This window comes from Pelmatolapia mariae, linkage group LG12 (genome assembly GCF_036321145.2).
Source record: "Pelmatolapia mariae isolate MD_Pm_ZW linkage group LG12, Pm_UMD_F_2, whole genome shotgun sequence".
NCBI classification, from domain to species: Eukaryota; Metazoa; Chordata; class Actinopteri; order Cichliformes; family Cichlidae; genus Pelmatolapia; species Pelmatolapia mariae.
In genome coordinates, this window is record NC_086237.1 from 31012023 (window position 1) to 31026663 (window position 14641).

Genomic DNA, 14641 nt, shown 5'->3' on the forward strand with positions numbered 1-14641 from the left:
ATTTTATGAAATTGGGACAACATGTGGTTCTTCTATTGCATTACTTCTGGCCAAGCAATGTGAAAAACACGGAAGCAATAACTGATTAAACACGGGCATGTCTTGGTCAGTAGTGACTTTTCCAGGAGGGATGGCCTGTTTACCAGTTTAGATGTGTGGAATGATTCGCTTTGACCCACTTTTTCAAGAATGTATCGCGTTTTGTCTTCATACTTGTTTTTCTGGAAATACAAAGAATTTAACTCTTCATTTGGTAAGGGTCCCTCTGCACTATTTCTACACTTTCTACTTTTGTTTGTTATTTACGACGAACATAAAATCAGACATGCTTAATGTGAGGTATGTTTTGTAATCGGTGATTCACCCTTATTCAACTCTTAAGGTTATATCACTCCTATCGCTTGCCAGAAAATAATGACTGGTATAAAATGTTATCTGTTGTCATGGATATTATCACATCTCTGGGGTCTGTGTTTTAATGAAAGTTGAGTTATGATGGCAAGAGGTGCTGTTTTTCTTTCATAAAGAAGTATCAGTTGTGCGAGAGAACCCTGGCTCGTTTTCTTTCTTTCCTTTTTTTTATTATTAAACCTAATCTTTCAATCCTGTTGTGGAAGATTCTTGGTCTCGTTATCATGCTGCGCAGCAGCAGCAACACCGGCCAAATCACCTCACTCAGATAAACCCAGACAGACGCACACACTGGCTGTTCATTTTAACACTGACTCGATGACTTTTACTGATACTTTGATGGAAAGGAAAAAAGTGTGTAAAAGTTGTCCTGCCTCCTCCTTTTATTTTATTAACAGACAAATGGTGGCTTAAAAATTAGCACCTTGTAGAACAAGATATACAGTCATCACATTACACGTGGTCACCTGTAAATCTCTAATCAGACAATCACATTGAGGATGCAGTTAGTCATCCAAACACAATGAGGAACTGATAACATTCAACCCAGCTGCGTGACTTCGGTGGCAGTTTGGGTATTTCAGAAACTGCCCATTTACTGGGGTTTTACACACACACACACACACACACACACACACACACACACACACACACACACACACACACACACACACACACACAGCACAAATTTCCAAGTCTCAGGTTACTTGTTAGAACTGAGGTAGGCATGTGAGCATCAACACATCAATCCTTGATGTGCTGTAGCAGTAGAAGGCTACTCTAGGAGCGATACACAAAGGACGATTAGGAAAAGTTATGCCTGCTCAGATGGTTGATTTCTGCTGCAACACTCGCATAAGCTCACACTCTGGCGTAAACATGAAAACATGGATCTCACCTATGAGCTGTCAACAATTTAGGCTGCTGCTGGTGATGCGATGGTGTGTGGACCCTTTTTATAGCTTACTTTGAGCCTCTCAAGTCCAGCTGAAGATCATTTTGCACCACAGCTTACCTCAGTGTTGTTGTTGACCCTGTTGTTATCCTATCCACAATAACCATCTTCTAATGGCTGCTTTTGTCCGGCCAATGCACCTTGTCACGAAGCTCGTATGATCTCAGGCTGTTTGTTTTGAAGGCAACAGTGAGTTTACTTGACTGAAATAGCCTCCGGAGTCACCGGATCTCAGTCCATTTCTATGGGCTCAAATTGTGGTCATAAATATTTTGTACTTGTAAATCAGGATTTGTATGTGTAAAAAGAATTTGTGTGTGCGTAAAAAAGATTTGTGTGTGGACTTGGCCAAAAAATACGTGTGAAACTCTGCACTCAAGTTTCAAGTTACAAGTATGAATTTTGACCCTATTTTTCTTCCTTTCAGCTGATTGGTCAATGTCATGTTAATCGCAAATTTAACTATTTAACTGTTGTCCTCCTCTTCTGGGTCTGTACTTTCATAAAAAAAAAAAAGAGTCTTTAGGGATGGAGTCACTGGACAACAGCACAACCCCAAGTAAATTAAACCCTGTGATAAAACCCTTTTGACAACTAATAAATTAATAGCAACGACAGCTGATACATTTGGCCAGTTCCTCCACTATTAACTGTAATACATGAAAAATTAATTGGGGCTGTCATATTTTCAGAATTTGATTGAGTCCTGAATTGTCACTGATTTGTGCAAGCTGAGCAAACAGCCTTACGTTTATTGGTAATTTTATCAGCCCATTGTCTTGTCTTTTTTTTTCCACAACTTATTTTACAGACAGGTCATGTGGACATATAATGGGTCAAGCTGAAAGTGAAGAAGCTGCCCCCTGTTGGACAATGTGGCAAACTATTTCAGACACTCTATACAACTTGCATTTTAACATTTGAGTTTAGTCCTCATTTCCATTCAGATTTTGATATGTTTCTGTGTCGGAACAGATCTGGAGACTACAAAACTGACAGATCTGCAAGGGTTAGTGGTCTCCAACGTCAGAAGACATAGTCTAACAATTTAGTGAAAATATTCTGTGTTTTAGGACCACAACAGTGCTTCATCCCACTCTTCCCATAATGCATCCCACTAAAATCTGATTGCCTGGTAAATATCTACATCTTTCAGTGTCTGATAATTGTATCAGCCACAAATCATGAATATCAGCTTTTGATATCAGCAGAAACAGACAGATTTTTGTTTTGTTGTTGTTGTTTTTTCGGTTGCTGGTTAGTTGTTATAGTTTAAAAAGTAAATTCTGTACTTGCAAAATAAATTTGTTTTCTGGTGAACTGATGAGTTTCTATCAAAATCTAAACTTTATATCTCCAGTCTTACATGATGCTATAAATGCCAGAAAAAGGATCATTAAATATGTAGATTGTATAAATTACCTGATTGTGTAGTAGAGTGCTCAAAAACATCTAAAACATAAATCATATGCTCAGTTTTTGCTTTTTCATAGAAAAGATGGGGAAATGCAAGTAGAACGCATAAAGGGGGGGGGGACTGAAAAACAGTCTGGTCTTTTTTTTTTCTTTTTTCTTTTTTTGTTAAGCCCGTCATTGTTGCCATACCAGCAGCTTCCCCTCTCTCAGGCAGTGCTGCCCTGATGTCACAGACGGTGCTTATCTGTCCATCTCTCAGTGGATTAGTTTCTCCAGAGAAATGTCACTGAATGGAAACCACTAAGGGAGGGAAAGAATAAAAGCGGGGGGAAAAGGGAGAGACAGCAACAGTGTATCTGTAACAGTCATACTCCATCACATCCGGACTGTTTATAATGTACCAGATAACTCCCTAACAATGAAGAAAGAAAAGAAGAAATGAAGAAAAAGGCAGATCAGCATGAACAAAAACTGTTATTCTAGGCTGATTATTTATACATATCCCAGCCCATCAGTCCTCTGGGCCTCTCTCTGTTCACTAGCTGTCATGTTGGTGCTCAACATTTAAATATTTCTTCACCTGACTATTTCCCTAACTGCACGTTCAAACCTGTTAACAAGCCTGGTTACAGACATCTTCATCCCTGCTCAGATTTCTTCAGCTATCAAGTGACTGACTGGATTGTATCCACAGTGATAGACTGAATGCAGGACGAGGGGGGGGAAAGAAAAGGTTTGGAGATGTGTACTGAGGAATGACGCAGAAGAACATGTGCAGAGCTGTAAAGAGGTGGAAAGTGGGTGGGGGTGATATGCAGTGAAGGTTTCTGAGTCATCATGCCAAGTGAGGTCAATCAAAAAGGGCAAAATGCTTTTCCAGGAAAGGTGAAAGTGTCTCCCTTTTTTACCCAAAGTGTCCTGCTTGTGTGCACAGCTGCTACCTGCAAACATGAGACTTGTATACACAGAAATGTTTAGTGATTTGTTTTACAGTTACACATTGAAGCACACATGACGCCTACATGAAGAAACTGATTTTAAAAATGAAAAGCAAAGAAAACATTACAGCAATAATAATAATAATAATAATAAACATGAAAAGGATAAAAACACAGGGATAAAGTTGAGTTAAAAAATATTTTGTTTTATGGAGCCAACCATCAATCTTGAGGCCCGCATTAAATTTTCTGGAGTTTCTTTTTCATTGATTTGTATATTTGCACTGACAAGAAGCAGCTGTACATAAAACACTGACTTTTAGTCGAAACAAACAGATGTGCTGCCAATTCATAATTAGCGCTTATGAAATCTCACTTCCTCTTAAGAAACATTTCCTTTTTCCTTCCCACTACCGCTCCTCTTTTTAACTGTCCTTAGATTAGTCAGCAGCAGTCCAGGTGTATTCTCATGCAATACTGTCAGTGATGTTTTTAAAAAATGGAAATCAAGGTCAGGTAGAGCAGCATGTGGGAGTACTTGTGAACACTCGTCTAATTTTGGCTCACTGAAACTAAAAATGATACTTGGTCTAGTCTAGTTTTTAATGATTGTACTGCTAGGGCTACAGATCAGAAGTTCTTAATTGAAACCAGATGTGACTAAAATACCTTGTGACCCCCTGAATTTTGGCAAAAATGTCTCAAATGTGACTAATTTTTAAACAGCCACACTTCCTAAACTATTTATCCAGCTTTGATGAAATTCAGCTCATGTGAAGTCTGTTTTTGACCCTTGTCAAAATATTTTATGCAGCTAGTGAAAGTGTTTCACAGCACCTCAGCTAGATGGGATATCTCATCCTAGACAAGCAGATTTGGCTACAATTAAATTATGAATTGAGGCTGAATAACCCTGTTTTCAAATTGTGAACTGTCAATAAATACATTTTGAAAAAGGTCATGTTTTTGTTCAGTACATCAAAACTAACCAGAAATGGTTCTCTTATTTCTTAAACAGATGGCTTAGTTGGCTTAAGTGTTTATTATCTAAAGTGAGCTTTTCATGTTTTTCAGGCTTCCTTTGTTTCAGGCCAGTGCTTTCGCCTTTCTCGCACCAGCCAGAGCCATCCTGTCACTGGACAAATGGAAGTGCAACAACACAGGTGAAGAGAGGACTGTCATCTATCTTTACTTTACAATATATTATATCTGAATGGTCTGTCTGGCTTTCAGTGGGAAAGCTTTGCAAAGATCTGTTATTCGTTGGTTTCTGATCGCTCATCTCCTCTTCTTTTTCCACAAGCAGATATTCCAGCATTAAACGGCACAGAGCTCCTCAACACAGAGCACATCTGGCAGCCCAGGATACGAGAGGTAAAGCAAAGAAACATGCACACGCTCACACTGTTCCAAACCACATCTTTGTGGGAAGGGGTGACTGACTTTACTGCAGGTTTTTTCTAAATGTTGTTAAACTGCACCTAAATAACACATTTTTGAACAACTAAATTTGAAAAGTGTGTCTGTTAAGCTGATGTTTAAAAAGTTGAACATTGTATATATGCTGCTAAAATGGAGACATTACTGTTTTCTATATGTCTGCAGGGTTTGGGTTTGTGTGACACATGCTCTTAATTTGTGTTAACCTTTTGCATTTGCGTAAGCCGGTTGAGTAATTGTTTGTTATGTGACACGTGAATGAGGCGAAACTCGATCAGACTGAATCAGATTGTTGAATGAAGGAACAGACGTTTGATAAAATGTGACAGAGGAGAACAGAAAGACCAGGCAAACAGGATTATCGCTGTCAGTGCTGCCGATTCTGTTACCTTGTGCTATACAATCACACAGTGTTTGCTTTTAATTCATAAATTTGAGGGTTTTTATGTAATGGTTAAGTACTGATATGTGTAAGTACAGTGTAAACAGACCTAGTTAATGCTAAGCAAACTGACAGTGAGCAGTCTCACAATAGCCTCACGTATAAAACTGTACTTTGTGTTTTGATTTATGAAAATGTTCATTTTGCATGAATCTTAATTGCCCTAATATCATACATACATACATACATACATACATAGATATCAGCTCACATATTTCTGCAGAAGCAGAAATGTATTTATTTATTATTTATTTTGTTTTGACAGATCCAAGGTGCCATCATTGTGTCATCTATGGTTGAGGTGTTCATCGGCATGCTGGGTCTCCCCGGGATGCTCCTGAAATACATCGGACCTCTGACCATCACCCCCACCGTGGCCCTTATTGGCTTGTCTGGTTTCCAGGCTGCAGGGGAGAGGGCTGGAAAACACTGGGGCATTGCTATGCTGTAAGTATGGACACGCCAATGTGTCCGCAATAACAGTGTCTTTAAAAAGACACTATCTAGAGTCTGTTTGTCTATGGGAAAACATGCCATCGGTAAGTCAAAATTTCGGGTTAGTATCTCAAAAGTTCAAGGTATGTCTGAGTTGAGATGATTCAAAATTTTGACTTACTTAGCAGGGTTTTTTTTTTTTTTAATTTAATTTCTTTGTTTTCAGTTGTGGAAACATAGTTTTCCTTTTAAACGTTTTTGTCATGATACATTTAGAGGTACATTTAATTATTTTTTTTTTTTTTTTGATGACAGCTGTTGTGTAACATTGTGGTGCTTTCCAGTTCCATATAAATTATATTCCTATACTCTACTATAGAAGCTTTGCATGATTTACAGTTTAAATAAAATATCCCTATTTATCTCATACTCAACTTTGGTTCAGCCCTTCTGTCCTAGCATCTCTCCCTTTAAGACAGCTTTCTTCTGATTGGCTGCCCCTCACAGACAGAGGGTTGAAACAGCAGGTGGGTGGGTCTTCTCTAGTTAAAGCCAGACCTGAGTGGCTAAGATGACCACACTAAAACTTAATCTAGAAAGCACCTAACCCTGGATCATGTGGGCTGTGAAGCTACAGAGGGCTGACTCATGAAGGATGATGCACTTCATCACTTCATAATGTGATGTTCAGGTGGTGTGACATCAGCTTCTGCTGTGTCATAGCTGTTTACACTGTAGCTCGGGGGCCTCTTCTCTCGCCCACAGGGATTGAGGTATTGTGGCTGTAATTGCAACTAATTTCTTGGGCCGTTAGGATAATTGATTGGCTCTTAAGCCTCTGGAGTCCTTGTCAGACATAGGCAGGACTTAAAGGAATATGTTTGCAGAATTGGTTGTCATGCAGAGAATATGCGGTATAACATGTCACCACTAAACTTAGGAGGATTGGTTCTCTCTGCAGGACTATCTTCTTGGTGCTGCTCTTCTCTCAGTATGCCAGAAATGTTCACTTTCCTCTGCCCATCTACAAAGCCAAGAAGGGCTGGACATCCTATAGGCTCCAGGTCTTCAAAATGTTTCCTGTAAGTACACAACATGCTGTAAGTGCCTGTATACAAACAGTGTCTAGACTTTTTGCTTTCATTCCAATTATTAATATTTTTCTCTCTTGTAAGTCACAAATTATTCAGCAGAGCAAATGTCCTTCTCCCCAGGTGGTGTCTGAGCACTGTGTAAATCAGTCTCTTTCTTCCCCCTGCTGGTGAAGTGATTAAAAACACCATTAAATTCTTTATTTGCTGCTCTTAATTTAATTTATACCTTTTTCATGAAACGATCTCAAATTACTTTTATGTCTTTTTATTGGCCTCAGGTCTTATGCTGCAATGCTTTTAAACTAATCATTAAATGATTTTTTTTTTCCTAGTCCAAATGTGTAGAATGGTTTAGTCCACATGTGAAGTCAGATAGCATGATGTGAACAAAGCTGTATCCAAAGAAGATCCAGACACTCACCTCCTGATGTATTAGTTTATTAGCTTCTAGGATAAATAGGTCTAAGTATAACCAAGGCAAATTTAATTCAATAAACTGATGCATACACCCCAAAAGGTCATGATTTCTTTTGCATACTCTGCATATAAACAGATAGCTGGAGAGAAATAATAAAAACATATACAAAAAAGGGTAAAGGGTGTTGTTGTTGTTGTTGTTGTTTTTTCATGTTTTTGATGTTATGTAAAAGTCTGATAAGCTTTTTCTTTTCTCTTTCATGCAGATCATAATGGCCATTCTCGTGTCGTGGCTGTTATGTTTCATTTTCACTGTGACCGACGTTTTCCCACCAGATAAGGACAAATACGGTTTCTATGCCCGCACAGACGCACGTCAAGGGATCCTCTTAGTAGCACCATGGTTCAAAATCCCCTACCCCTGTGAGTGTGTTAATGAAGAGGAAGGTCTACAAATTGTATATATGCTGTGGACTGACTATAGAAATATAATATGAAAGTTTAAAGTTGGCATTAAGCATGATGATGGATAAAAATACCAGAATGTTTTACCTCTACAGTCCAGTGGGGCGTTCCCACGGTGACTGCTGCAGGTGTGATCGGTATGATGAGCGCTGTGGTGGCCAGCATCATTGAGTCAATTGGAGATTACTATGCCTGCGCTCGGCTGTCGTGTGCTCCTCCGCCTCCCATCCACGCCATCAACCGGTAACCTTTGTTTTTCCACCTCCTTATTCGCTCTCATACTTCAGTAGTTCGTCACAAACAGCCCAGGCAGTTTACTGTCTGGTCCGAACTATAATTATGGTTTTTTGTCTCTGCAGGGGAATATTTATAGAAGGCATTTCCTGTGTGCTGGATGGTCTTTTCGGGACAGGAAATGGCTCTACTTCCTCCAGTCCAAATATAGGCGTCCTGGGAATCACAAAGGTAACACACTATATGTTTTGGGGGTTTTTTTTATTCTTTATTTACTTTTTCTGTATTCATGTTACCTGCTCTTTATTTAAAAAGGTGTTTTAAAAGTCTTAATTGGTTCTCCAGGTGGGCAGCAGGCGTGTGATCCAGTATGGAGCTGCCATGATGCTGCTGCTGGGGCTTGTGGGTAAATTCAGTGCCCTCTTCGCCTCTCTGCCTGACCCAGTCCTGGGAGCGCTGTTCTGCACCCTGTTTGGTATGATTACAGCAGTGGGACTGTCCAACCTGCAGTTTGTCGACCTCAACTCCTCCAGGAACCTCTTCGTCTTGGGCTTCTCCATCTTCTTTGGCCTGATGCTGCCGAGCTACCTCAAACAGAACCCACTGGTCACCGGTGAGTGCATGGGAGGGAAATCAAACTTTTAGTCACTCATTGTCACTTTTACAAGGAGCACCAGTAACAGTAGGAGAGTGCTGTGGGTCAGGAAGTAGTTGTTTGTCAATCAGAAGTTCAGTGACTTCTCCAGTCCAGAGATTAGATCAGTTTAACTTTGTGTCAGTGCTGTAACGTCAGAAACAAATTGTACTACATTCACGACTTCTGTCTTTCTCAGGCATTGTTGAAATTGACCAAGTGCTAAACGTGCTCCTCACCACTGCAATGTTCGTCGGAGGGTCTGTCGCCTTCATTTTGGACAATACCATCCCTGGTAAGGTTTTTAATTTCACTAGTTTGAACAAGAATGAATCTGTTTTCACATTTAATAGTGTTTTAAGTCATTGCTGCTTGAGAAAGTGATAGTAGTTTGTTGGAGCGTGCTAAAAAGTTTTTAAGGAACATGATCATAACATGTGGCTGTGACTGCCAAGCAGGTACAGGTATCGTACAAGGCACTACATGTGGGGGTGGTCGTATGTCTGATCCTCGAGGTCATGCTGGGAAAGGTGGAAGAATACATGGCTGAGAGAGAGTCATCTGGGCGTAACCTGCTGCCACCTGGAAAATCAACTGAAGATGAATGGGCGGAGGCGCATCTTATGAATTTCTTTCCATCTTCAGAAAAATCAGAAAGTCGCAGGAGCAGAAGACTTGTGGACCTTGTTCCTTGTTAGCCTGGACTTTTAATTGTGAACTTTAAGGCACTCATTATTATTCTCTCTCTATCCTCAGGTTCTCCTGAAGAACGAGGTATTAGGAAGCTGAAACGCGGTTCTGGTCTTAGTGCAGCAGAACTGGAAGGGATGAGATCCTACGACCTGCCGTTTGGAATGGACTTCATCCGCAGACACCGAATCTTCAAGAACATCCCCATCAGCCCAACGTTCACAGGCTACCATTGGGGGCAGCTACAGGGAGCCTGCAGGAACAGAATGGGACACGGGGATGGGGCAAAGGGAGGGGAGGGCGGCGCAGCACTGGGAGAGAGTCGGGTATAACCAGCAGGCTGGAGAAACCTTAAAATGGTTGAATTTTGGGGAGCAAGGGATGGTACACTAAGTCAACATAATGGGGGAGTGGAGGACAGAAGCGGCACTGGATTGTGTGGAAGAAAATGTGATGCACCAACCCCCCCCCCCTTCCCACCCTGTCACTATATGCGTTTATTTTCTATAGCTTGTATCAGTCTCTTCCCACTTCCCACTATGCTATTTTAAGCATGCTATAGCAAGCCACAGCATGCTATAAAAGATGTCATCATGTGGATATCAGTCTGTTTGTGTGCATGTGTGCATGGAGTAATCCAGAAGGAGACAGATGGATGTCAGGCAGTCGGAGCTGAATGTCTGATGGCTCACTCACTCGTGATCGCTGCTAACTGAGACAGCCCAAATTATGTTGCATACATTCTTCTCAAAGCACAGTATATTGAAATATGGCACTTGAGGATCACGTTAGGAATCGTTCCCCTCTGGATTTGTTATGCAACCACACATGCACACACCAGCAGCCACTGTAGATCTAGCACGAGCGCTGCATTGCACAACTGGGGGTCATGCAGAATGATGGAAGTAGTTTGTAAGGTCCCCTTAGCCATGTGAAGTGATTGTGAGATTTATTTTTGCAGTACCTCCTTCCTGAGTTTAAAAGTAGAATGTCACTTCACAGATTCTTCAGTAAAAACACGCTCACGCTAAAGAGGCTCGCATCCCATATTATTTCATAATGAAGTGCTAATATTCAGAAGACCTCTCCCATATTACTGGGTAGAAAAAAAAATCACTAACAATACCGGTTTACATTTCTTTAGATTATGTCAGTATTATTCATCAGTTGTTAACAGGACCAAAACTCTGCCTTTCCTGAACATGCTCGTTAAAGTTTTAATTTAAATCTGCTACCCTTTATTTACTTTACATGCTGGCTCTTAACTCATGAGACAAGCTTTTAATAATGCCTCTATCATCATGGTGACGGCAGAGGATTTATAAGAGCTGCATTAATGCGCACAGTAACACGGACATGTGGCCTTGTCAGGGAGACCTTGTGTGAGTATATATGAAGCTGATGAATGACGACACGAGAATAAGTGTTCTCGCACGGCTCCGTGTGGGACTTCTCTCACAGTTTTGGGGTCACTGTGGATGTATATTAAGGTAGGATTTACCTAAAGGCTATATAATTGTACTGGGAGGGTAAGGACAGTGTATTTTGTCGAATATAGAGTATATAAATCTAACAATTTCTTTCTTTTGTGCCCTTCATCAGCTCACATGTGCAGTGTGGCAGTTTGGGGGGGGTTTTCTTTTTTTCCCAGACAGTCATGACTTATCAATGTTTACTTGTTTAACTCTGGTCATGACTTTTTCCTCACATTCCTGCTCTTCCCTCAGTCATCAATACGCGCTCTCTTTCATCTCCTACTAAGTTTCAAAGCATCTGCAGTCTGTACGGTATTAACCCAGGCGTGCCCCCCACCCCAAAAACAGAGCCACTCTTTTCTGACCACACTGTGTGCCTCTGCTGCTTCTATGTATAAAGAGCAGCTTTTGAAAAAAAATACCACAGAGTTGGCAACAATATAAAAAAAAAAGATGCATAGAAATAAGGAGTAGCCCACTTGAGATTTTTATAAAACCAAAACGCTCAAAGCTCTTTATTTGTATTTCTGCTGTTCTGTTACCATATACCAAAACTTTTCATTAACATTTGTTGCTACTGAGAGACGTGATTAGTTTAGTCTCATTCCAGATTCTCCCATTTTTATCTCTTATTAAAGCTATTTATTTATTTATGGGGTTTTTTTAAAAAAAAAAAAAAAGTCTAACGGGTTTATGCGTCCCTTTCAGAATGTTAAGTGTGTTTTAGTTTACTTGTTGAAGCCCTGTAAAGACCGGTAACGATTGACAGCTACTCCTGCCCTCCGCCCCAGCTCCAATTGGTGCTTTTAGAAGATCACCCGGCGAGAGAGGCTTTAAAAAGGTTGTTTCTGACGTAATATAAAAGCTGCTTCTATTTCATTCCATTTCTATCATGTTGTATTTGAAAGCAAAAGATGAACACTTTTAAATGTCGAACTGGATAGTTCAGATTTTACAGATCAGGGCCTTTTTACTACGAAGTACTGTTTGCACATGTAATGGTGCCAAGAAGACTGGAGTCCAGATGACTTCATACACACTAACCTGGAAACCTGAAAAATTACTAGAGTGCTTTTGAAGATTTTAAAGGAGGTGTGAACATTAATGACCTAATGAAAACAGGTCCAGCTGTAGCTCCATTTATGACGTACTGCTCTGATTTGGTGACGTCTCATACTTTGTTACGCCAAAATAAACCATAGTTATTAATTATGTGACCCTTAATATCTACAGGGGTGTCACCCTTTAGGTAGGGTTAGAGGTGTTGGGACCTTTTTATAGATTTCCATTTGTTTGTCAAATAAAATATGCAATTACAGTAATATAATTTGCGTTGACTATACAGCTGAAACTCCTTACGAGGTCGCAGACTGATTTTTCCAAAATACTGAATGACCATCCAGGGTAGATGGTAAAAAAACAGAGTAATGATGTCACAAAAGAGCCCAGGGTTAGAGACAACTGATGTGTGCAGAAACTGTAAATCTAGAACCTCATCTCCCTCGTTTAAATTATTGGCTGACTTGCAAAGGGACGTTACCAGGTGGTTGGTAAAATAAGCAGTGTGTTGTTGGCACTCCAGCTGATGTCTCGTGACTATGTAACCTAGCTCTGAGAGCTGGCAGTGATCAAAGTCAGACTTTTAAGCAGCTTCCACAGAGATAGAGGGTAGTTTAGAGGTAGTTTTGGGGGGGTTGGCCCTTGCTGTAGTAAATTTCTGGCATGCACACGACTCGTGACCTTGTTTTCTGTGTCATATCATGTTCATGCAACCAGCACTTCTCCCATCACATCAGTCTCTCCTTGCACACTCTTGGCCCTGCAGTGAAGATGCATCTGTGTCCTCGTGTTTGGTGTACCTTGTTTTTCTCCTCTGGACTTTTTATTGTCACCATTTCTGAATGCAGGAGGAGGACACACCCGCTGGTCACCTTATTAAGAGCCTGTTGTTTATCAAGCAGCTGAGTGAAACCTGCCTTATCGCTTAATGTGAAGATGAACATGGGATGTCTTTGTGCCTCATGGCAGCTTCCTCCAGTTTTTTATTATTGTACTCCTGTCTTATTGTAGGATTTAGTACACATGCACCTCTCGCACAGCTGTGACAGAAGCAGCCAGTTACAGTAAAAAACAAAATAAAAACATTGTGTTTCTGGTTTGAATTACATTCACATGGCTCTTAAAAAGGTGACCATAAGGTGCGTAACACAAAGACATCAATCCCTTTCAGTTATTTTGAAGGGGTCGTTATCTGGAGACTATACTTCTGTGTATTAAGTGTTCTATCTTTTTAAACGTGTTTTTTTTTTTGTTTGTTTTTTTTTTGTTTGTTTTTTTTTAATATACATAGTTTTTATGTTTTTGCAAGCAAATATTTGTAAGAAACGAATCCATAACTTTTAATCTTAAATCATGCTGGAAAGCGCACCATTTTCTTGTACTTTTTATTTAAAAAGTAAATACATTTTAACCCTATTTCAAATCTGTGGTTTGGTGGAATCCTGTTTATGATCTTTTCATATTGTATTTTTTTACTCTAACATTGCTTTCTGTCCATGTTAACACATTACCAATATAAATCCAAGAACAAGCTGAGAAACTTTAAATAGATGTAAAAACACAAAAAATGTATATTTAATGGAGTAAAGTTTGCTAAACATTCTGGAATATAAATTGTGTAAACTAATTGTAGCAACAAAATGTTTTATTCTTTGTTCCTAAAACTATTTAATAAGATGTTACTGAATGAATTTAGTCTTCTGTCTTTTTTTTTGTTTTGTTTTTTTTGTTAAATTGTCACAATTCCTCCTTTTCGCTCACACAGCAGCAACTAAATGCATTTAAGCATGTAGACATCGTCAGGACCACCTGCTGAAGTTCAAACTAAGCACACCCCCCCCCCCCCCCCCCCCCCAAAAAAAAAAAAAACAAAAAGAAAAAGAAAAAAAAAACAACAACAGAGCCACCGCCTGTCAAAATCTAGTTTTAAGTAATCTGATCCTGGACACAATGCATATGGTGACTGACAGACCCTTGTCTCATTTGCCAGTAATGTAGCTACAGAGTATCTCTAGACTGAGATGTCCCATGGGCTACAAAGCTTTCAGTCTTTAACATCGAAAGGCATAAAATATCAAAATGTACTGAGATTTGAAACATTTTCTTTAAATTGTGTTACCCACAAAGATGATTGAAACTAAAATGAAAATATTTAATTCATTTTATTGAAGAGGTAACATGTTTGAACATTTGAGTAGCTCTAACCAGAGCTTTGGTCAGCACTATTTTATTTTAATTTTTTTTTTTTTTTTTTTTTTTTTAGGTCTTCTCAATGTAATTAAAGAGTTGAATTATTTTAAACAACTAGAATCTGTTTTTCCTGTGTCGGTCACATTTTAATTTGCAGAAGGTGGGAAAGTCAGTTAAGAAAGACTGCAATTATGAATTGAAACAATTTTGAAAGAAGGAAATTACCTTCAATTTTCATTGCTGTAAATTCAAAGGAACAATTTCCAGATTAAATGAGGACAAAAAAAACAACTCGAGTTCCAATTCATGAATCGTGACAAGTAATGGGAACAATGGCTTTAGCCAA

At 39.5% G+C, this 14641-nt stretch overlaps 1 protein-coding gene across 7 annotated transcripts in view; it reads left to right on the forward strand.

Annotated features, from left to right (window-relative positions):
* The window catches only part of slc23a2 (solute carrier family 23 member 2), a 40529-nt gene extending 26733 nt beyond the window's left edge, over positions 1-13796 (forward strand). For all 7 annotated transcript variants that reach the window (XM_063489492.1, XM_063489495.1, XM_063489498.1 and 4 more), the window contains 10 exons: positions 4795-4883; positions 5027-5094; positions 5868-6049; positions 6999-7119; positions 7815-7971; positions 8109-8256; positions 8373-8478; positions 8593-8860; positions 9081-9176; positions 9638-13796. In XM_063489492.1, coding sequence (XP_063345562.1) covers positions 4795-4883; positions 5027-5094; positions 5868-6049; positions 6999-7119; positions 7815-7971; positions 8109-8256; positions 8373-8478; positions 8593-8860; positions 9081-9176; positions 9638-9903 — 1501 coding nt within the window. In that variant the 3' untranslated portion in view covers positions 9904-13796. The remainder of the gene's footprint in view (positions 1-4794; positions 4884-5026; positions 5095-5867; positions 6050-6998; positions 7120-7814; positions 7972-8108; positions 8257-8372; positions 8479-8592; positions 8861-9080; positions 9177-9637) is intronic.
* Positions 13797-14641: the final 845 nt, after the last annotated feature.